General features: G+C 32.6%; 1 protein-coding gene across 1 annotated transcript in view; it reads right to left on the reverse strand.

Annotated features, from left to right (window-relative positions):
• The window catches only part of LOC126747662 (disco-interacting protein 2), a 149571-nt gene that overhangs the window by 4761 nt on the left and 120707 nt on the right, over window positions 1–24103 (reverse strand). The window contains exons 22-25 of the mRNA XM_050456425.1: window positions 22150–22565; window positions 20487–20773; window positions 7267–7497; window positions 7011–7206 (exon numbers count right to left, since the gene is read on the reverse strand). Of these exons, the coding sequence (XP_050312382.1) occupies window positions 7011–7206; window positions 7267–7497; window positions 20487–20773; window positions 22150–22565 (1130 nt within the window). The remainder of the gene's footprint in view (window positions 1–7010; window positions 7207–7266; window positions 7498–20486; window positions 20774–22149; window positions 22566–24103) is intronic.

A 24103-nucleotide genomic window follows, 5' to 3' on the forward strand; every position in this document is an offset into this window, starting at 1 on the left:
AAATTGTGTCTATACAAAAACTACTCTGGTACCGTACATTTTTGAGTTAAAATTGTGTTTTGTTTATCAAGTCCATCTTCAGGGATCACTTAAAGTTGTAGTAAAAGAATTATTGAGAAAAGTTAAGTAGTTTTCAAGTTATGATGAAATGTGTCTAAATTGAACTTTTTCTGCTAAAGGGAGTGTCATGTAAATTCCTATATAACTCCAAAACTACTTGACCTAAAAAAAACTATAGCCCCTCGTTTTGTTTATCATAAGACCCTTCAGCTTCTTATGAAACCCTTATAAGAATCCTCAAAGTTATTTTGAGGTTATCCTCAAAGAAGGTGAGAAGACAATCTTAGAGCAAATTGTGTCTATACAAAAACTACTCTGATACCGTAAATTTTTGAGCTAAAATTGTGTTTTGTCTATCAAATCCATCTTCAGGGATTACTTTAAGTTGTTGTAAAAGAATTATGGAGAAAAGTTAAGTAGTTTTCAAGTTATGATGAAATGCGTCTAAATTGAACTTTTTCTGCTAAAGGGAGTGTCATGTAAATTCCTATACTACTTGACCTAAAAAAAACTATAGCCCCTCGTTTTGTTTATCATAAGACCCTTCAGCTTCTTATGAAACCCTTATAAGAATCCTCAAAGTTATTTTGAGGTTATCCTCAAAGAAAGTGAGAAGACAATCTTAGATTAACTTGTGTCTATACAAAAACTACTCTGATACCGTAAATTTTTGAGCTAAAATTGTGTTTTGCTTATCTAATCCATGTTCAGGGATCACTTTAAGTTGTTGTAAAAGAATTATTGAGAAAAGTTGAGTGGTTTTCAAGTTATGATGAGATGCGTCTAAATTGAACTTTTTCTGCTAAAGAGAGTGTCACGTAAATTTCTATGTAACTCTAAAACTACTTGACCTAAAAAAAACTATAGCCCCTCGTTTTGTTAATCATAAGACCCTTCAGCTTTTTATAAAGCTCTTCTAAGAATCCTCAAAGTAATTTTGAGGTTATCCTCAAAGAAAGTGAGAAGACAATCTTAGAGCAAATTGTGTCTATACAAAAACTACTCTGATACCGTAAATTTTTGAGCTAAAATTGTGTTTTGCCTATCCAATCCATATTCAGGGATCACTTTAAGTTGTAGTAAAAGAATCATTAAGAAAAGTTAAGTAGTTTTCAAGTTATGATGAAATGTGTCTAAATTGAACTTTTTCTGCTAAAGGGAGTGTCATGTAAATTCCTATATAACTCCAAAACTACTTGACCTAAAAAAAACTATAGCCCCTCGTTTTGTTTATCATAAGACCCTTCAGCTTCTTATAAGGCTCTTATAAGAATCCTCAAAGTTAATTTGAGGTTATCCTCAAAGAAAGTGAGAAGACAATCTTAGAGCAAATTGTGTCTATACAAAAACTACTCTGATACCGTAAATTTTTGAGCTAAAATTGTGTTTTGTTTATCAAGTCCATCTTCAGGCATCACTTAAAGTTGTAGTAAAAGAATTATTGAGAAAAGTTAAGTAGTTTTCAAGTTATGATGAAATGTGTCTAAATTGAACTTTTTTTGCTAAAGGGAGTGTCATGTAAATTCCTATGTAACTCCAAAACTACTTGACCTAAAAAAAACTATAGCCCCTCGTTTTGTTTATCATAAGACCCTTCAGCTTCTTATGAAACCCTTATAAGAATCCTCAAAGTTATTTTGAGGTTATCCTCAAAGAAAGTGGGAAAACAATCTTAGCACATTGGGTCTATAGCAAAAGTGCTCTGGCATTAAGAATTTTTGAAATAAAACCATGTTTTGGTTATCAAATCCATCTTCAGGGATTACTTTAAGTTGGAGTAAAAGAACTATTAAGAAAAGTTGGGTAGTTTTTGAATTATGAGCAAAAGTTCCCAAATTCCTCTTCAAATTCACTGCACATTTTAATGACTTGTCATGTAACTCCTAGACTAATTAACCTACAAAAACTATAACCGCTTTGTTTTGTTTTAACAAACCCCCACCAATTTCCTTGAAAAACCACTAAGACTTGAACAAATTCCCTAAAAAGGTCACCAACTTCCTCCAAAAGTCACTAAAAAATCCCCAATTTCCTCAAAAAGCCACCAAAACTAAAAGAAAATCACCAACTCCCTTCAAAAGTCACTAAAGGTTGAAAAAGTCACCAAAAGTACCCAAGTCACCAAAAATGGAAAAGTTCCACTAAAAGTGATTAAAAATTGAAAAAATCCCTAAAAAAGACACCAGTTTAACCCAAAAATTACTAAAAAACCCCAATTCCCTGCAAAAGTCACTAAAAATTGAAAAATTCATCAAAAAAAGTCACCAAAAGTGCCTAAGATTTGATAAAAATTTAAAATATCCACCAATTTCTTCAACAAACTATTAAGACTTTTAAAAAGTACCAACTGAACCCAAAAGTCACTAGAAAATTTAAAAAAGTCTTCAATTTAATCTAAAAATCACTAAAAAAATCCCCAATTTCTTCAAAGTCACTAAAAATTAAAAAAAATCCCCAATTTCTTCCGAACGCACAACGAATTGAATAAAAAATCCCCTAAAAAGTCACCAACTTCCCCAAAAAGGTATTTAAAAATTGAAAAAAGTACCAACTTGACCCAAAAGTCACTAAAAAATCCCCAAAAGTCGATAAACACTTTGAAAAGTCCCTCCAAAAGTCACTAAAATTTTCTTCAAAAGTTTAATGTTGGCTGACCTGTATGCTTTCAAAAGTCCAAAAATTCCTCAAAAATTCCCAAAGATTTTACCCAAAATCCCCTAATTTTCTCCCTAAAGAAAATCCCTAAATATTCTTCAGAATCATTCAACTTTTGGCACCCCGTATGCCTACAATTGGAAAAATTACAATTCCACTTATGTTTCATGTACCTCAAAGTCCTCAAAACTGTTTTGAGGTTATCTTCAAATAAATGTTTGAGCTAAAACTGCGTTTTGTATATCAAATCCATCTTCAGGAATTACATTAAGCTGGTGTAAAAGAATTATTAAAAAAAGTCAAGTAGTTCTTGAATTATGAGCAAAAGTGTCCTAATTTTATTTTAATGACTTGTCATGTAAAACTTCATGTAACTCCTAAGCTACTTAACCTAGAAAAAACTATAGCCCCTCGTTTTGTTTATCATAAAACCCTTCAGCTTTATATAAAACTTTTAGAAAAATCCTCAAAACCGTTTTGAAGTTATACCCAAAGAAAGTGGAGAGCAGAGTGAGTTTATACCAAAAGTGCCCTAGCACCGTGAATTTTTGAGCTAACACCGCGTTTTGTATATCAAATCCATCTTCAGGAATTACATTAAGTTGGAGTAAAAGAATTATTAAAAAAAGTCAAGTAGTTTTTGAATTATGAGCAAAAGTGTCCTAATTCACCCTTAAATTCATATTCTATTTTAATGACTTGTCATATAAATTTTCATGTAGCTCCTAAACTACTTAACCTAGAAAAAACTATAACCCCTCGTTTTGTTTATTATAAAACCCTTCAGCTTTATATAAAACTTTTAGAAAAATCCTCGAAACCGTTTTGAAGTTATACTCAAAGAAAGTGGAGAGCAGAGTGAGTTTATACCAAAAGTGCCCTAGCACCGTGAATTTTTGAGCTAAAATGACGCTTTTTTCGTCAAATCCATCTTCAGGAATTACATTAAGCTGGTGTAAAAGAATTATTAAAAAAAGTCAAGTAGTTTTTGAATTATGAGCAAAAGTGTCCTAAATTACCCTTAAATTCATATTTTATTCTAATGACTTGTTATGTAAATCTTCATGTAGCTCCTAAACTACTTAACCTAGAAAAAACTATAACCCCTCGTTTTGTTTATCATAAAACCCTTATGCTTTATATAAAACTTTTAGAAAAATCCTCGAAACCGTTTTGAAGTTATACTCAAAGAAAGTGGAGAGCAGAGTGAGTTTATACCAAAAGTGCCCTAGCACCGTGAATTTTTGAGCTAAAATGACGCTTTTTTCGTCAAATCCATCTTCAGGAATTACATTAAGCTGGTGTAAAAGAATTATTAAAAAAAGTCAAGTAGTTTTTGAATTATGAGCAAAAGTGTCCTAAATTACCCTTAAATTCATATTTTATTCTAATGACTTGTTATGTAAATCTTCATGTAGCTCCTAAACTACTTAACCTAGAAAAAACTATAACCCCTCGTTTTGTTTATCATAAAACCCTTATGCTTTATATAAAACTTTTAGAAAAATCCTCGAAACCGTTTTGAAGTTATACTCAAAGAAAGTGGAGAGCAGAGTGAGTTTATACCAAAAGTGCCCTAGCACCGTGAATTTTTGACCTAAAATTACGTCTTTTTCATCAAATCCATCTTCAGGAATTACATTAAGTTGGAGTAAAAGAATTATTAAAAAAAGTCAAATAGTTTTTGAATTATGAGCAAAAGTGTCCTAATTCACCCTTAAATTCATATTCTATTTTAATGACTTGTCATGTAAATCTTCATGTAATTCCTAAACTACTTAACCTATAAAAAACTATAGCCCCTCGTTTTGTTTATCATAAAACCCTTTAGCTTTTTATAAAACCCTTATAAGAATCCTCAAAGTTATTTTGAGGTTATCCTCAAAAAAAGTGAGAAGACAATCTTAGGACAAATTCTGTCTATACCAAAACTACTCTGATACCGTAAATTTTTGAGCTAAAATTGTGTTTTGTCTATCAAATCCATCTTCAGGGATCACTTTGAGTTGTAGTAAAAGAATTATTGAGAAAAGTTAAGTAGTTTTCAAGTTATGATGAAATGTGTCTAAATTAAACTTTTTCTGCTAAAGAGAGGATCATGTAAATTCCTACGTAACTCCAAAACTACTTGACCTAAAAAAAACTATAGCCCCTCGTTTTGTTTATCATAAAACCCTTCAGCTTTTTATAAAACCCTTATAAGAATCCTCAAAGTTATTTTGAGGTTATCCTCAAAGAAAGTGGGAAAACAATCTTAGCACATTGGGTCTATAGCAAAAGTGCTCTGGCATTAAGAATTTTTGAAATAAAACCATGTTTTGGTTATCAAATCCATCTTCAGGGATTACTTTAAGTTGGAGTAAAAGAACTATTAAGAAAAGTTGGGTAGTTTTTGAATTATGAGCAAAAGTGCAGAAATTCCTCTTCAAATTCACCGCACATTTTAATGACTTGTTATGTAACTCCTAGACTAATTAACCTACAAAAACTATAACCGCTTTGTTTTGTTTTAACAAACCCCCACCAACTTCCTCCAAAAGTCACTAAAAAATCCCCAATTTCCTCAAAAAGCCACCAAAACTAAAAGAAAATCACCAACTCCCTTCAAAAGTCACTAAAGGTTGAAAAAGTCACCAAAAGTACCCAAGTCACCAAAAATGGAAAAGTTCCACTAAAAGTGATTAAAAATTGAAAAAATCCCTAAAAAAGACACCAGTTTAACCCAAAAATTACTAAAAAACCCCAATTCCCTGCAAAAGTCACTAAAAATTGAAAAATTCATCAAAAAAAGTCACCAAAAGTGCCTAAGATTTGATAAAAATTTAAAATATCCACCAATTTCTTCAACAAACTATTAAGACTTTTAAAAAGTACCAACTGAACCCAAAAGTCACTAAAAATTTTTTAAAAAAGTCTTCAATTTAATCTAAAAATCATTAAAAAAATCCCCAATTTCTTCCGAACGCACAACGAATTGAATAAAAAATCCCCTAAAAAGTCACCAACTTCCCCAAAAAGGTATTTAAAAATTGAAAAAAGTACCAGCTTGACCCAAAAGTCACTAAAAAATCCCCAAAAGTCGATAAACACTTTGAAAAGTCCCTCCAAAAGTCACTAAAATTTTCTTCAAAAGTTTAATGTTGGCTGACCTGTATGCCTTCAAAAGTCACTAAAAATTCCCAAAGATTTTACCCAAAATCCCCTAATTTTCTCCCTAAAGAAAATCCCTAAATATTCTTCACAATCATTCAACTTTTGGCACCCTGTATGCCTACAATTGGAAAAATTACAATTCCACTTATGTTTCATGTACCTAAAAGTCCTCAAAACTGTTTTGAGGTTATCTTCAAATAAATGTTTGAGCTAAAACTGCGTTTTGTATATCAAATCCATCTTCAGGGATTACATTAAGCTGGTGTAAAAGAATTATTAAAAAAAGTCAAGTAGTTCTTGAATTATGAGCAAAAGTGTCCTAATTTTATTTTAATGACTTGTCATGTAAATCTTCATGTAACTCCTAAACTACTTAACCTATAAAAAACTATAACCCCTCGTTTTGTTTATCATAAAACCCTTCAGCTTTATATAAAACTTTCAGAAAAATCCTCAAAACCGTTTTGAAGTTATACTCAAAGAAAGTGGAGAGCAGAGTGAGTGTATACCAAAAGTGCCCTAGCACCGTGAATTTTTGAGCTAACACCGCGTTTTGTATATCAAATCCATCTTCAGGAATTACATTAAGCTGGTGTAAAAGAATTATTAAAAAAAGTCAAGTAGTTTTTGAATTATGAGCAAAAGTGTCCTAAATTACCCTTAAATTCATATTTTGTTCTAATGACTTGTTATGTAAATCTTCATGTAGCTCCTAAACTACTTAACCTAGAAAAAACTATAACCCCTCGTTTTGTTTATCATAAAACCCTTCTGCTTTATATAAAACTTTTAGAAAAATCCTCAAAGTTATTTTGAGGTTATCCTCAAATAAAGTGAGAAAACATTCTTAGAGCAGATTATCCCTACATAAAAAGTGTTTTATTAAAGCAATATTTCCACTTAAAAAAAGACGTTTCTCCTATTGAATTCATCCTCAGGGCTTGCTAACTCTAAAGACACTCAAAAAATATTTACTACTCCAACTTTGCCTGAAAAATTCACTTAAAACCTCAAGAGTGATTTTCCAATAAACCCCGTGACAAAAAACACTTCTAACTCGAGAAATGTCTAACCTAGAACAATGTTTCGTACATCAAATTTATCCTCAAGAAACACCTGAAGTGTATTTAGAAGGAACTTACTTCTCAACTCCCTCGGTCCTCCTCAAAAAGCCCAAATACCCGGTTCGGGCGTAAACCTCCCCGGTATTCCCCGTGACCAAACGGGCATTAAAATGGTCCCCGTACTCCGACTCGTCCCCGTAAATGGTGAAATACCCGCTGGCGTTATGCCCGCTTTGCACCCAGATCTCTCCCAGATGCGAATCACCACATTGACCTAAAAAAAATGAGTGAAAAAACCGATTTTTATTATTTATCCTCCTCTTCTCTTTCTCACCTTTCGATTCGGGATTCGCGATTATCACTTTTACGCCCGGCAAAAGTTTGCCGCTCTCCATCAGGCAGAGACTGTGGGGACTTCCCCGTTCCACCAGACTGACCCGGTCGTTCCTCAGGGCCCTCAGGTCCACGTAAACGGTCGAAGGTTCGGGGCTGGAGGCCCCCTGGAGGCAGATCGCCACGTTTACGCGACATCCGAACGAGGTGGAGACCGCGCGGGGGCTGAGGCCTTGAAGGGGAAAAGGGGGGCGGGTTATTTATTTATTTATTTTATTGTTCTGGAATTATTGGGAATATAAGAAAAACTATTTTCTTGCTTTTCCTATGGGAAATAGAGATTAATGTAATAAGGATTTTTTTCTTGTTTTTTCATGCTCTACACGTAAGTGAAAGAATTTTTCGATTCGGACAACTTTTTAAAAATTTTCAATTTTTTTGGTTCGTTAGGGCCAAAACCCGAAAAATGTCCATAACTCCCTCCCTGTTCGTTTTTCGAAAAAAAGTCTAAAATACTTTTTTGTTCAGTTTTCGGCCAGGCTTCTTATGGTACAAGAAAAATTTGAATTTTTTCCATAGTAGTGGAAAAAATTGACATTTTTTAATTTGAGGTTTTTCCCCATTTTCTCGGGCTGTATGACAGATAGAAGCAAATTTCTTTTACCTACGGACAGTCCTTGTTATTCCCGACAACTTTTGTTTGAAACAATTTTTTCTCAGACCCACGGATTTTTTGGAAAAAATTAAAAAGTGATTTTTTGGAAATTTTCGTGGGTACATGCACACCCATTTGGTACTATGAGCAAAAATAAATTTCTTGCCTATGCTATGGGAAAAAGAGATTAATGTAATTAGGATTTTTTTCTTGTTTTTTTGTGCCCTACACGTGAGTGAAAGAATTTTTCAATTCGGACCACTTTTTAAAAATTTTCAATTTTTTTGGTTCGTTAGGGCCAAAATCCGAAAAATGTCCGTAACTCCCTCCCTGTCCGTTTTTCGAAAAAAAGTGTAGAATACTTTTTTGTTCAGTTTTCGGCCAGGCTTCCTATGGTACAAAAAAAAATTGAATTTTTTCCATAGTAGTGGAGAAAATTGACATTTTTTAATTTGAGGTTTTTCCCCATTTTCTCGGGCTGTATGACAGATAGAAGCAAATTTCTTTTACCTACGTATAGTCCTTATTATTCCCGATAACTTTTGTTTCAAACAATTTTTTCTCAGACCCACAGATTTTTTGAAAAAAATTAAAAAGTTATTTTTTACACATTTTTATAGGTAGATGCACACGCTTTTCGTACTGTGACTAAAAATAATTTTCTTGCCTCTCCTATGGGAAATGGAGATTAATGTAATAAGGATTTTTTTCTTGTTTTTTCATTCTCTACACGTGGGTAAAAGAATTTTTCGATTCGGACAACTTTTTAAAAATTTTCAATTTTTTTGGTTCGTTAGGGCCAAAATCCGAAAAATGTCCATAACTCCCTCCCTGTTCGTTTTTCGAAAAAAAGTGTAGAATACTTTTTTGTTCAGTTTTCGGCCAGGCTTCTTATGGTACAAAAAAAAATTAAATTTTTTTCTTAGTAGTGAAGAAAATTGACATTTTTCAATTTGAGGTTTTTTCCCATTTTCTCGGGCTGTATGACAGATAGAAGCAAATTTCTTTTACCTACGTACAGTCCTTGTTATTCCCGACAACTTTTGTTTGAAACAATTTTTTCTCAGACCCACGGATTTAAAAAAAAAAAATAAAAAGTGATTTTTTGGAAATTTTCATGGGTACCTTTTGGTACTGTGACTAAAAACAATTTTCTTGCCTCTGCTATGGGAAAAAGAGATTAATGTTATAAGGATTTTTTTCTTGTTTTTTCATTCTCTACACGTGAGTAAAAGAATTTTTCAATTCGGACAACTTTTTAAAAATTTTCAATTTTTTTGAGTCGTTAGGGCCAAAACCCGAAAAATGTCCATAACTCCCTCCCTGTTCGTTTTTCGAAAAAAAGTGTAGAATACTGTTTTGTTCAGTTTTCGGTTAGGCTTCTTATGGTACAAAAAAAAATTGAATTTTTTCCATAGTAGTGGAGAAAATTGACATTTTTTAATTCGAGGTTTTTCCCCATTTTCTCGGGCTGTATTACAGATAGAAGCAAATTTCTTTTACCTACGTACAGTCCTTGTTATTCCCGATAACTTTTGTTTGAAACAATTTTTTCTCAGACCAATAGATTTTTTGGAAAAAATTAAAAAGTGATTTTTTGGAAATTTTCATGGGTACAATACCCCTTTCGTACTGTCACTAAAAACAATTTTCTTGCCTCTGGTATGGGAAATAGAGATTAATGTAATTAGGATTTTTTTTTTGTTTTTTCATTCTCTACACGTGAGTAAAAGAATTTTTCGATTCGGACAACTTTTTAAAAATTTTCAATTTTTTTGGTTCGTTAGCGCCAAAACCCGAAAAATGTCCATAACTCCCTCCCTGTTCGTTTTTCGAAAAAAAGTGTAGAATACTTTTATGTTCAGTTTTCGGCCAGGCTTCTTATGGTATAAGAAAAATTTGAATTTTTTCCATAGTAGTGGAGAAAATTTACATTTTTTAATTTGAGGTTTTTCCCCATTTTCTCGGGCTGTATTACAGATAGAAGCAAATTTCTTTTACCTACGTACAGTCCTTCTTATTCCCGACAACTTTTATTTAAAACAATTTTTTCTCAGACCCACGGATTTTTTGTAAAAAATTAAAAAGTGATTTTTTGGAAATTTTCATGGGTACATGCACACCCATTTGGTACTATGAGCAAAAATAAATTTCTTGCCTCTTCTATGGGAAATGGAGATTATTGTAATTAGGATTTTTTTCTTGTTTTTTTGTGCCCTACACGTGAGTGAAAACATTTTTTAATTCGAACAACTTTTTAAAAATTTTCAATTTTTTTGAGTCGTTAGGGCCAAAACCCGAAAAATGTCCATAACTCCCTCCCTGTTCGTTTTTCGAAAAAAAGTGTAGAATACTTTTTTGTTCAGTTTTCGGCCAGGCTTCTTATGGTACAAGAAAAATTTGAATTTTTTCCATAGTAGTGGAGAAAATTGACATTTTTTAATTTGAGGTTTTTCCCCATTTTCTCGGGCTGTATGACAGATAGAAGGAAATTTCTTTTACCTACGTATAGTCCTTGTTATTCCCGATAACTTTTGTTTGAAACAATTTTTTCTCAGACCCACGGATTTTTTGGAAAAAATTAAAAAGTGATTTTTTGGAAATTTTCATGGGTACTTGCATACCTCTTTCGTACTGTGACTAAAAACAATTTTCTTGCCTCTTCTATGGGAAATGGAGATTAATGTAATTAGGATTTTTTTCTTGTTTTTTCATTCTCTACACGTGAGTAAAAGAATTTTTCAATTCGGACAACTTTTTAAAAATTTTAAATTTTTTTGGTTCTTTAGGGCCAAAACTCGAAAAATCTTCATAACTCCCTCCCTGTTCGTTTTTCGAAAAAAAGTGTAGAATAGTTTTTTGTTCAGTTTTCGGCCAGGCTTCTTATAGTACAAAAAAAATTTGAATTTTTTTCATAGTAGTGGAGAAAATTGACATTTTTTAATTTGAGGTTTTTCCCCATTTTCTCGGGCTGTATGACAGATAAAAGCAAAATTCTTTTACCTGCGTACAGTCCTTGTTATTCCCGACAACTTTTGTTTGAAACAATTTTTTCTCAGACCCACGGATTTTTTGGAAAAAAATAAAAAGTGATTTTTTGGAAATTTTCGTGGGTACTTGCATACCCCTTTCGTACTGTGACTAAAAACAATTTTCTTGCCTCTTCTATGGGAAATAGAGATTAATGTAATTAGGATTTTTTTCTTGTTTTTTCATGCTCTACACCTGAGTAAAAGAATTTTTCGATTCGGAAAACTTTTTTAAAATTTTCAATTTTTTTGGTTCGTTAGGGCCAAAATCCGAAAAATGTCCATAACTCCCTTCCTGTTCGTTTTTCGAAAAAAAGTGTAGAATACTTTTTTGTTTAGTTTTCGGCCAGGCTTCTTATGGTACAAAAAAAATTTGAATATTTTCCATAGTAGTTGAGAAAATTGACATTTTTTAATTTGAGGTTTTTCCCCATTTTCTCGGGTTGTATGATAGATAGAAGCAAATTTCTTTTACCTACGTACAGTCCTTCTTATTCCCGACAACTTTTGTCTAAAACAATTTTTTCTCAGACCCACAGATTTTTTGTAAAAAATTAAAAAGTGATTTTTTGGAAATTTTCATGGGTACATGCATACCCTTTTTGTACTGTGACTAAAAACAATTTTCTCGCTTTTCCTATGGCAAATGGAAATTAATGTAATAAGGATTTTTTTCTTGTTTTTTCATGCTCTACACGTGAGTAAAAGAATTTTTCGATTCGGAAAACTTTTTAAAAATTTTCAATTTTTTTGGTTCGTTAGGGCCAAAATCCGAAAAATGTCCATAACTCGCTCCCCGTTCGTTTTTCGAAAAAAACTCTAAAATACTTTTTTGTTCAGTTTTCGGCCAGGCTTCTTATGGTACAAAAAGAATTTGAATTTTTTCCATAGTAGTGGAGAAAATTGACATTTTTTAATTTGAGGTTTTTCCCCATTTTCTCGGGCTGTATGACAGATAGAAGCAAATTTCTTTTACCTACGTACAGTCCTTGTTATTCCCAATAACTTTTGTTTGAAACAATTTTTTCTCAGACCCACGGATTTTTTGAAAAAAATTAAAAAGTGATTTTTTGGAAATTTTCATGGGTACACACACACCCCTTTCATACTGTGACCAAAAACAATTTTCTTGCCTTTTCTATGGGAAATGGAGATTAATGTAATAATGATTTTTTTCTTGTTTTTTTGTGCCCTACACGTGAGTGAAAAAATTTTTTAATTCGGACAACTTTTTAAAAATTTTCAATTTTTTTGGTTCGTTAGGGCCAAAACCCGAAAAATGTCCATAAGTCCCTCCCTGTTCGTTTTTCGAAAAAAAGTGTAGAATACTTTTTTATTCAGTTTTCGGCCAGGCTTCTTATTGTATAAGAAAAATTTAAAAATTTGAATTTTTTCCATAGTAGTGGAGAAAATTGACATTTTTTAATTTGAGGTTTTTTGCCATTTTCTCGGGCTGTATGACAGATAGAAGCAAATTTCTTTTACCTACGGACAGTCCTTCTTATTCCTGACAACTTTTGTCTAAAACAATTTTTTCTCAGATCAATAGATTTTTTGGAAAAAATTAAAAAGTGATTTTATGCAAATTTTCATGGGTACTTGCATACCCTTTTGGTACTATGAGCAAAAATTAATTTCTTGCCTCTTCTATGGGAAATAGAGATTAATGTAATTAGGATTTTTTTCTTGTTTTTTCATTCTCTACACGTGAGTGAAAGAATTTTTCGATTCGGATAACTTTTTAAAAAATTTCAATTTTTTTGGGTCATTAGGGCCAAAACCCGAAAAATGCCCATAACTCCCTCTCTGTTCGTTTTTCGAAAAAAAGTGTAGAATACTTTTTTGTTCAGTTTTCGGCCAGGCTTCTTATGGTACAAAAAAAATTTGAATTTTTTCCATAGTAGTGGAGAAAATTGACATTTTTTAATTTGAGGTTTTTCCCCATTTTCTCGGGCTGTATGACAGATAGAAGCAAATTTCTTTTACCTACGTACAGTCCTTGTTATTCCCAATAACTTTTGTTTGAAACAATTTTTTCTCAGACCCACGGATTTTTTGAAAAAAATTAAAAAGTGATTTTTTGGAAATTTTCATGGGTACACACACACCCCTTTCATACTGTGACCAAAAACAATTTTCTTGCCTTTTCTATGGGAAATGGAGATTAATGTAATAATGATTTTTTTCTTGTTTTTTTGTGCCCTACACGTGAGTGAAAAAATTTTTTAATTCGGACAACTTTTTAAAAATTTTCAATTTTTTTGGTTCGTTAGGGCCAAAACCCGAAAAATGTCCATAAGTCCCTCCCTGTTCGTTTTTCGAAAAAAAGTGTAGAATACTTTTTTATTCAGTTTTCGGCCAGGCTTCTTATTGTATAAGAAAAATTTAAAAATTTGAATTTTTTCCATAGTAGTGGAGAAAATTGACATTTTTTAATTTGAGGTTTTTCCCCATTTTCTCGGGCTGTATGACAGATAGAAGCAAATTTCTTTTACCTACGGACAGTCCTTCTTATTCCTGACAACTTTTGTCTAAAACAATTTTTTCTCAGATCAATAGATTTTTTGGAAAAAATTAAAAAGTGATTTTATGCAAATTTTCATGGGTACTTGCATACCCTTTTGGTACTATGAGCAAAAATTAATTTCTTGCCTCTTCTATGGGAAATAGAGATTAATGTAATTAGGATTTTTTTCTTGTTTTTTCATTCTCTACACGTGAGTGAAAGAATTTTTCGATTCGGATAACTTTTTAAAAAATTTCAATTTTTTTGGGTCATTAGGGCCAAAACCCGAAAAATGCCCATAACTCCCTCTCTGTTCGTTTTTCGAAAAAAAGTGTAGAATACTTTTTTGTTCAGTTTTCGGCCAGGCTTCTTATGGTACAAAAAAAATTTGAATTTTTTCGATAGTAGTGGAGAAAATTGACATTTTTTAATTTGAGGTTTTTTGCCATTTTCTTGGGCTGTATGACAGATAGAAGCAAATTTCTTTTACCTACGTACAGTCCTTGTTATTCCCGATAACTTTTGTTTGAAACAATTTTTTCTCAGACCCACGGATTTTTTGAAAAAAATTAAAAAGTGATTTTTTGGAAATTTTCATGGGTACACACACACCCCTTTCATACTGTCACCAAAAACAATTTTCTTGCCTTTTCTATGGGAAATGGAGATTAATGTAATTAGGATTTTTTTTTTGTTTTTTCATGCTCTACACGTGAGTGAAAAAATTTTTTAATTCGGACAACTTTTTTAAAATTTTCAATTTTTTTGGTTCGTTAGGGCCAAAACCCGAAAAATGTCCATAACTCCCTCCCTGTTCCTTTTTCGAAAAAAAGTGTAGAATACTTTTATGTTCAGTTTTCGGCCAGGCTTCTTATGGTACAAGAAAAATTTGAATATTTTCCATAGTAGTGGAGAAAATTGACATTTTTTAATTTGAGGTTTTTCCCCATTTTCTCGGGTTGTATGATAGATAGAAGCAAATTTCTTTTACCTACGTACAGTCCTTCTTATTCCCGACAACTTTTGTCTAAAACAATTTTTTCTCAGACCCACAGATTTTTTGTAAAAAATTAAAAAGTGATTTTTTGGAAATTTTCATGGGTACATGCATACCCTTTTTGTACTGTGACTAAAAACAATTTTCTCGCTTTTCCTATGGCAAATGGAAATTAATGTAATAAGGATTTTTTTCTTGTTTTTTCATGCTCTACACGTGAGTAAAAGAATTTTTCGATTCGGAAAACTTTTTAAAAATTTTCAATTTTTTTGGTTCGTTAGGGCCAAAATCCGAAAAATGTCCATAACTCGCTCCCCGTTCGTTTTTCGAAAAAAACTCTAAAATACTTTTTTGTTCAGTTTTCGGCCAGGCTTCTTATGGTACAAAAAGAATTTGAATTTTTTCCATAGTAGTGGAGAAAATTGATATTTTTTAATTTGAGGTTTTTCCCCATTTTCTCGGGCTGTATGACAGATAGAAGCAAATTTCTTTTACCTACGTACAGTCCTTGTTATTCCCAATAACTTTTGTTTGAAACAATTTTTTCTCAGACCCACGGATTTTTTGAAAAAAATTAAAAAGTGATTTTTTGGAAATTTTCATGGGTACACACACACCCCTTTCATACTGTGACCAAAAACAATTTTCTTGCCTTTTCTATGGGAAATGGAGATTAATGTAATAATGATTTTTTTCTTGTTTTTTTGTGCCCTACACGTGAGTGAAAAAATTTTTTAATTCGGACAACTTTTTAAAAATTTTCAATTTTTTTGGTTCGTTAGGGCCAAAACCCGAAAAATGTCCATAAGTCCCTCCCTGTTCCTTTTTCGAAAAAAAGTGTAGAATACTTTTATGTTCAGTTTTCGGCCAGGCTTCTTATGGTACAAGAAAAATTTGAATATTTTCCATAGTAGTGGAGAAAATTGACATTTTTTAATTTGAGGTTTTTCCCCATTTTCTCGGGCTGTATGACAGATAGAAGCAAATTTCTTTTACCTACGTACAGTCCTTGTTATTCCCGACAACTTTTGTTTGAAACAATTTTTTCTCAGACCCACGGATTTTTTGGAAAAAATTAAAAAGTGATTTTTTGGAAATTTTCGTGAGTACATGCACACCCCTTTCGTACTGTGACTAAAAACAATTTTCTTGCCTCTGCTATGGGAAATAGAGATTAATGTAATTAGGATTTTTTTCTTGTTTTTTCATTCTCTACACGTGAGTAAAAGAATTTTTCGAATCGGACCACTTTTTAAAAATTTTCAATTTTTTTGGTTCGTTAGGGCCAAAATCCAAAAAATGTCCATAACTCCCTCCCTATCCATTTTTCGAAAAAAAGTGTAGAATACTTTTTTGTTCAGTTTTCGGTCAGGCTTCTTATGGTACAAGAAAAATTTGAATATTTTCCATAGTAGTGGAGAAAATTGACATTTTTTAATTTGAGGTTTTTTGCCATTTTCTTGGGCTGTATGACAGATAGAAGCAAATTTCTTTTACCTACGGACAGTCCTTCTTATTCCTGACAACTTTTGTCTAAAACAATTTTTTCTCAGACCAATAGATTTTTTGGAAAAAATTAAAAAGTGATTTTTTGGAAATTTTCATGGGTACATGCATACCCTTTTCGTACTGTGACTAAAAACAACTTTCTTCCCTTTCCTATGGGAAATGGAGATTAATGTAATTAGAATTTTTTTCTTGTTTTTTCATTCTCTACACACGAGTGAAATAATTTTTCAATTCGAACAACTTTTTAAAAATTTTCAATTTTTTTGAGTCGTTAGGGCCAAAATCCGAAAAATGTCCATAACTCCCTCCCTGTTTGTTTTTCGAAAAAAAGTGTAGAATACTTTTTTGTTCAGTTTTCGGCCAGGCTTCTTATGGTACAAGAAAAATTTGAATTTTTTCCATAGTAGTGCAGAAAATTGACATTTTTTAATTTGAGGTTTTTCGCCATTTTCTCGGGCTGTATGGCAGATAGAAGCAAATTTATTTTACCTACGGACAGTCCTTCTTATTCCCGACAACTTTTGTCTAAAACAATATTTTCTCAGACCCATGGATTTTTTGGAAAAAATTAAAAAGTGATTTTTTGGAAATTTTCGTGGGTTCATGCACTCCCTTTTCGTACTGTGACTAAAAACAACTTTCTTGCCTCTCCTATGGGAAATGGAGATTAATGTAATTAGGATTTTTTTCTTGTTTTTTCATTCTCTACACGTGAGTAAAAGAATTTTTTAATTCGGACAACTTTTTAAAAATTTTCAATTTTTTTGGGTCGCTAGGGCCAAAACTCGAAAAATGTCCATAACTCCCTCCCTGTTCGTTTTTCGAAAAAAAGTGTAGAATACTTTTTTGTTCAGTTTTCGGCCAGGCTTTTTATGGTAAAAGAAAAATTTGAATTTTTTCCATAGTAGCGGAGAAAATTGACATTTTTTAATTTGAGGTTTTTCCCCATTTTCTCGGGCTGTATGACAGATAGAAGCAAAATTCTTTTACCTACGTATAGTCCTTCTTATTCCTGACAACTTTTGTCTAAAGCAACTTTTTCTCACACCCATAGATTTTTTTAAAAAAAATTAAAAAGTGATTTTTTGGAAATTTTCATGGGTACACGCACACCCTTTTCGTACTGTGACTAAAAACAACTTTCTTGCCTCTCCTATGGGAAATGGAGATTAATGTAATTAGGATTTTTTTCTTGTTTTTTCATTCTCTACACATGAGTGAAAGAATTTTTCGATTCGGACAACTTTTTAAAAATTTTCAATTTTTTTGGGTCGTTAGGGCCAAAATCCGAAAAATGTCCGTAACTCCCTCCCTGTTCGTTTTTCGAAAAAAAGTGTGGAATACTTTTATGTTCAGTTTTTGGCCAGGCTTCTTATGGTACAAGAAAAATTTAAATATTTTCCATAGTAGTGGAGAAAATTTACATTTTTTAATTTGAGGTTTTTCCCCATTTTCTCGGGCTGTATGACAGATAGAAGCAAATTTCTTTTACCTACGTACAGTCCTTGTTATTCCCGACAACTTTTGTTTGAAACAATTTTTTCTCAGACCCACGGATTTTTTGGAAAAAATTAAAAAGTGATTTTTTGGAAATTTTCATGGGTACATGCACACCCCTTTCGTACTGTGACTAAAAACAATTTTCTTGCCTCTGCTATGGGAAATAGAGATTAATGTAATTAGGATTTTTTTCTTGTTTTTTCATTCTCTACACGTGAGTAAAAGAATTTTTCGAATCGGACCACTTTTTAAAAATTTTCAATTTTTTTGGTTCGTTAGGGCCAAAATCCAAAAAATGTCCATAACTCCCTCCCTATCCATTTTTCGAAAAAAAGTGTAGAATACTTTTTTGTTTAGTTTTCGGCCAGGCTTCTTATGGTACAAAAAAAATTTGAATTTTTTCCATAGTAGTGGAGAAAATTGACATTTTTTAATTTGAGGTTTTTCGCCATTTTCTCGGGCTGTATGACAGATAAAAGCAAATTTCTTTTACCTACGTACAGTCCTTATTATTCCCGACAACTTTTGTTTGAAACAATTTTTTCTCAGACCCACGGATTTTTTGTAAAAAATTAAAAAGTGATTTTTTGGAAATTTTCATGGGTACATGCATACCCTTTTGGTACTATGAGCAAAAATTAATTTCTTGCCTCTTCTATGGGAAATAGAGATTAATGTAATAAGGATTTTTTTCTTGTTTTTTCATTCTCTACACGTGAGTAAAAAAATTTTTCAATTCGGACAACTTTTTAAAAAATTTCAATTTTTTTGAGTTGTTAGGGCCAAAACTCGTAAAATGCCCATAACTCCCTCCCTGTTCGTTTTTCGAAAAAAAGTGTAGAATAGTTTTTTGTTCAGTTTTCGGCCAGGCTTCTTATAGTACAAAAAAAATTTGAATTTTTTCCATAGTAGTGGAGCAAATTGACATTTTTTAATTTGAGGTTTTTCCCCATTTTCTCGGGCTGTATGACAGATAAAAGCAAATTTCTTTTACCTACGTACAGTCCTTGTTATTCCCGACAACTTTTGTTTGAAACAATTTTTTCTCAGACCCACGAATTTTTTGGAAAAAATTAAAAAGTGATTTTTTGGAAATTTTCGTGGGTACATGCATACCCTTTTGGTACTATGAGCAAAAATTAATTTCTTGCCTCTTCTATGGGAAATAGAGATTAATGTAATAAGGATTTTTTTCTTGTTTTTTCATTCTCTACACGTGAGTAAAAAAATTTTTCAATTCGGACAACTTTTTAAACATTTTTAATTTTTTTGGTTCGTTAGGGCCAAAATCCGAAAAATGTCGGTAACTCCCTCCATGTTTGTTTTTCGAAAAAAAGTGTAGAATACTTTTATGTTCAGTTTTCGGCCAGGCTTCTTATGGTACAAGAAAAATTTAAATATTTTCCATAGTAGTGGAGAAAATTGACATTTTTTAATTTGAGGTTTTTCCCCATTTTCTCGGGCTGTATGACAGATAGAAGCAAATTTCTTTTACCTACGTACAGTCCTTGTTATTCCCGACAACTTTTGTTTGAAACAATTTTTTCTCAGACCCACGGATTTTTTTGAAAAAATTAAAAAGTGATTTTTTGGAAATTTTCGTGGGTACATGCACACCCCTTTCGTACTCTGACTAAAAACAATTTTCTTGCCTCTGCTATGGGAAATGGAGATTAATGTAATTAGGATTTTTTTCTTGTTTTTTCATTCTCTACATGTGAGTAAAAGAATTTTTCGATTCGGACAACTTTTTAAAAATTTTCAATTTTTTTGGGTCGTTAGGGCCAAAACCCGAAAAATGTCCATAGCTCCCTCCCTGTTCGTTTTTCGAAAAAAAGTGTAGAATACTTTTATGTTCAGTTTTCGGCCAGGCTTCTAATGGTACAAGAAAAATTTGAATCTTTCCCATAGTAGTGGAGAAAATTGACATTTTTTAATTTGAGGTTTTTCCCCATTTTCTTGGGCTGTATGATAGATAGAAGCAAATTTCTTTTACCTACGTACAGTCCTTGTTATTCCCGATAATTTTTGTTTGAAACAATTTTTTCTCAGACCCACGGATTTTTTGTAAAAAATTAAAAAGTGATTTTTTGGAAATTTTCATGGGTACGTGCACACCCTTTTGGTACTATGAGCAAACATAAATTTCTTGCCTCTGCTATGGGAAAAAGAGATTAATGTAATAAGGATTTTTTTCTTGTTTTTTCATGCTCTACAAGTGAGTGAAAAAATTTTTTAATTCGGACAACTTTTTAAAAATTTTCAATTTTTTTTGGTTCGTTAGGGCCAAAACCCGAAAAATGTCCATAACTCCCTCCCTGTTCGTTTTTCGAAAAAAAGTGTAGAATACTTTTTTGTTCAGTTTTCGGCCAGGCTTCTTATGGTACAAAAAAAATTTGAATTTTTTCCATAGTAGTGGAAAAAATTGACATTTTTTAATTTGAGGTTTTTCCCCATTTTCTCGGGCTGTATGACAGATAGAAGCAAATTTCTTTTACCTACGAACAGTCCTTCTTATTCCTGACAACTTTTGTCTAAAACAATTTTTTCTCAGACCAATAGATTTTTTGGAAAAAATTAAAAAGTGATTTTTTGGAAATTTTCATGGGTTTCATTTTCATGGGCATACCCTTTTCGTACTGTGACTAAAAACAATTTTCTTGCCTCTCCTATGGGAAATGGAGATTAATGTAATTAGGATTTTTTTCTTGTTTTTTTGTGCCCTACACGTGAGTGAAAGAATTTTTCAATTCGGAAAACTTTTTAAAAATTTTCAATTTTTTTGGGTCGTTAGGGCCAAAACTGGAAAAATACCTATAACTCCCTCCCTGTCCATTTTTCGAAAAAAACTGTAGAATACTTTTTAATTCAGTTTGAACAGAGGCTTCTATAGACACAAAAAAAATTCCAATATTTTCCATAACAGCGGAGAAAAAGGACATTTTTCAAATAAGACGTTTTCCTCCATTTTCTCAAACTAAAACGCAATTTTTCATAGCGAAATTTCAATAAACTCTCTCCTTACCTAAGGCGCTAAACAGCTTCGAAAAACTACTGGTCAGGTTGATCCTCGGCCGTTCCTCACCTACTACCACGCAGGTCCTCACGCAAGCCAAACTCACCCCGCGGGTCTTCAATTGACTGACCGAGGACCCCAACCCTTTGGTGCACAACTCCATCACGCCGTAAGAGCAAAACGTGTCGCGCACTTTGTATTGCGAGACGGCGGTCAACCATAGAGACGGATTCACCTCGACTTCCGAGGGTGGGATGAGGATCGAGTGATGTCCGGAGTAGATGCTGCTCAGGCACCTGAGGAGGACAAGAGTTCAGTTGTGGTTTGTGTGTGTTTTAGAAGTCATAACTTTATTTCTAAGGCTCAGATCGGGATGATTTTTGTGCTAAAAAGTTCCTTGGAGTGTTTCAAGTTGGAGTTGAAAAAATCAGGAAAATCCGTGCGTTAGAACGTTTTTTAGCCGGGATTTTGGAAATTATGTCCGAGGGAAAGACAGTCTCAGGTACCTTGGGTCATAACTCCACTTCTAGGGCTCAGATCGAATTGATTTTTGTTTTAGATTTTTCTTTGAAGTGTTCTTAAGCTTTCATTGAAAAAAGCATGGAAATCCATGGATTAGAACTTTTTTTATCCAGGATTTTGGAAGTCATGTCCAAGGGGAAAGACAGTTTCAGGTATCTTGGGTCATAACTCCAATTGTAGTACTCAGATCGGATTGATTTTTGGTTAAAGAGATTCTGTGGAGTGTTCTCAAGCTTTCGTTGAAAAAACCATGGAAATCCATGCATCAGAACTTTTTTTATCCAGGATTTTGGAAGTCATGTCCAAGGGGAAAGACACTTTCAGGTAACTTGGGTTATAACTTCACTTCTGGTGCTCAAATCAGATTGATTTTTATTTTAAAAGATTCTTTGGAGTGTTCTCAAGCTTCCACTGAAGAAATCATAAAAATCCATGCATCAGAACTTTTTTTATCCAAGATTTAGAAAATCATGCCCAAGGGGAAAGACAGTCTCAGGTACCTTGGGTCATAACTCCACTTATAGTGCTCAGATCGGATTGATTTTTGGTTAAAGAGATTCTGTAGAGTGTTCTCAAGCTTTCGTTGAAAAAACCATGGAAATCCATGCATCAGAACTTTTTTTATCCAGGATTTTGGAAGTCATGTCCAAGGGGAAAGACACTTTCAGGTAACTTGGGTTATAACTTCACTTCTGGTGCTCAAATCAGATTGATTTTTATTTTAAAAGATTCTTTGGAGTGTTCTTAAGCTTCCACTGAAGAAATCATAAAAATCCATGCATCAGAACTTTTTTTATCCGGGATTTAGGAAATCATGTCAAAGGGGAAAGACAGTCTCAGGTACCTTGGCTCATAACTTCACTTCTAGTGCTCGTAATGTCTTGATTTTTGTTTTAAAAGATTCTTTGAAATATTCTCAAGCTTCCACTAAAAGAACCACGAAAATCCGTGCCTTAGAACCATTTTTATCGAATTTTTTGAAAACCCAGTCACATTAAGGTACCCCTTGATCAATAACTCCACTTCCACAGCTCCGATCTGCCCGATTTTTGTTTTAAAAGATGCCTCGAAGTATTCCTCGACTTGTATTAAAAAAACCACAAAATTCCCCACATCCGAATCATCTTTATTCAAAGAAATTCGTACTTACCACAAAGCGAATCCCAATCCGCAATAAGGATCCAAACAGAGCGCTATATGTCTACTGGGGTACAACTCGCAGGCCAACTTCATACTTTTACACAAATTCGTGACCGCCGCGTGGGACATCTTGATCCCGGCCAACATGCCGGTGGTGGACACGCTAAAGTCCAAGTAGGCCAACATTTCGGCGGTGGGGGCCCGATACACCACCGGTAATTTTTTTTTCGGCATGTCGTCCGTGTCCAGGATGACCGGCCACGACTTGATGTCCACCACGTTACTCGCCTCCTTCGACCGTAATAATTTGATGACGGCCTGAGTGGACAGTACCAGGACCGACTTTGATACGTCCACGATCATGCGGACGGTCGGTAACGTGGTCTGTAAGTTTTGGGGATGGGGCGGACGGATCGTCACAGGGACCTAATATGGGGAGGAAGATTCTCTCATAAGGACGACATATAAGTCAGGAGAATTCATTTTAAATATTATAATTGTTCAAATGTTATTAATTCGTGTATTTTTTTGAAAAAACATTGTTTTTCATCAATAAAACCCTTAGCCCCCCACCCACCCCGAACGTTTGTCCAGTAAGAAACTCTTTTGAAAATTCACCCTTTTTTTGTCCATAATATCAAATCTAGTAGCACTGTTTTTGTATTAAATACTTACTAATATAAATATATATAATTATATCAAATTTACATAAACAAATTGTGTTATTAGATTAGATACAAAAAACAATGATTTTTTACAACAATTTCTTACTGGAAAGATGTGTGGGGTGGGTGGGGGGCTAAGGGTTTTATTGAAAAAAAACAATGTTTTTGCAGAAAATGATTGCCCAAGAAAAAAATGCTTTTTGGGAAAATTATAGGTGAGAATATACGTATATAATATACGATAAGTTGAACCAAAAATGTACACAAAAATATTTTTTTAAAATATTGTTTTTTTTTACTAATTTTATTATTCGACAAAATGTCCATAACTCAAAAAATTGAGCAGATACAATTATGAAAATTTGTACACATATTCTCTGGACAATTTCATTGGACACCTATTTCAGCGTTTTTCCAAATTCGTACAAAATTTTGAGAAAAAAAATATTTTTCGAAAATATTGATTTTTTTTCTAATTATTCGACACAATGTCCATAACTCAAAAAGTTGAATAGATACAATTATGAAAATTTGTACACATATTCTCTGGACAATTCGGTTGGACACCTATTTCAGCGTTTTTCCAAATTCGTACAAGATTTTGAAAAAAAAAATATTTTTTGAAAATATTGAATTTTTTTCTAATTATTTGACCCAATCTGCATAACTCAAAAAATTGAGCAGATACAGTTATGAAAATTTGTCCACATATTCTCTGGACAATTTGGTTGGACACCTATTTCAGCGTTTTTCAAAATTCGTACAAGATTTTGAGAAAAAAAATATTTTTTGAAAATATTGATTTTTTTTCTAATTATTCGACACAATGTCCATAACTCAAAAAATTGACCAGATACAATTATGAAAATTTGTCCACATATTCTCTGGACAATTTGGTTGGACACCTATTTCAGCGCTTTTCCAAATTCGTACAAGATTTTGAGAAAAATTTTTTTTTTTTAAAATATTGATTTTTTTTTCTAATTATTCCACACAATGTCCATAACTCAAAAAATTGAACAGGGACAATTATGAAAATTTGTACACATATTCTCTGGACAATTTGGTTGGACACCTATTTCAGCGTTTTTCAAAATTCGTACAAAATTTTGAGAAAAAAAATATTTTTTGAAAATATTGATTTTTTTTACTAATTATTGGACACAATGTCCATAACTCAAAAAATTAAGCAGGTACAATTATGAAAATTTGTCCACATATTCTCTGGACAATTTGGTTGGACACCTATTTCAGCGTTTTTCCAAATTCGTACAAGATTTTGAGAAAAAAAATATTTTT

Source organism: Anthonomus grandis, chromosome 19 (assembly GCF_022605725.1).
Source record: "Anthonomus grandis grandis chromosome 19, icAntGran1.3, whole genome shotgun sequence".
Lineage (NCBI taxonomy): Eukaryota > Metazoa > Arthropoda > Insecta > Coleoptera > Curculionidae > Anthonomus > Anthonomus grandis.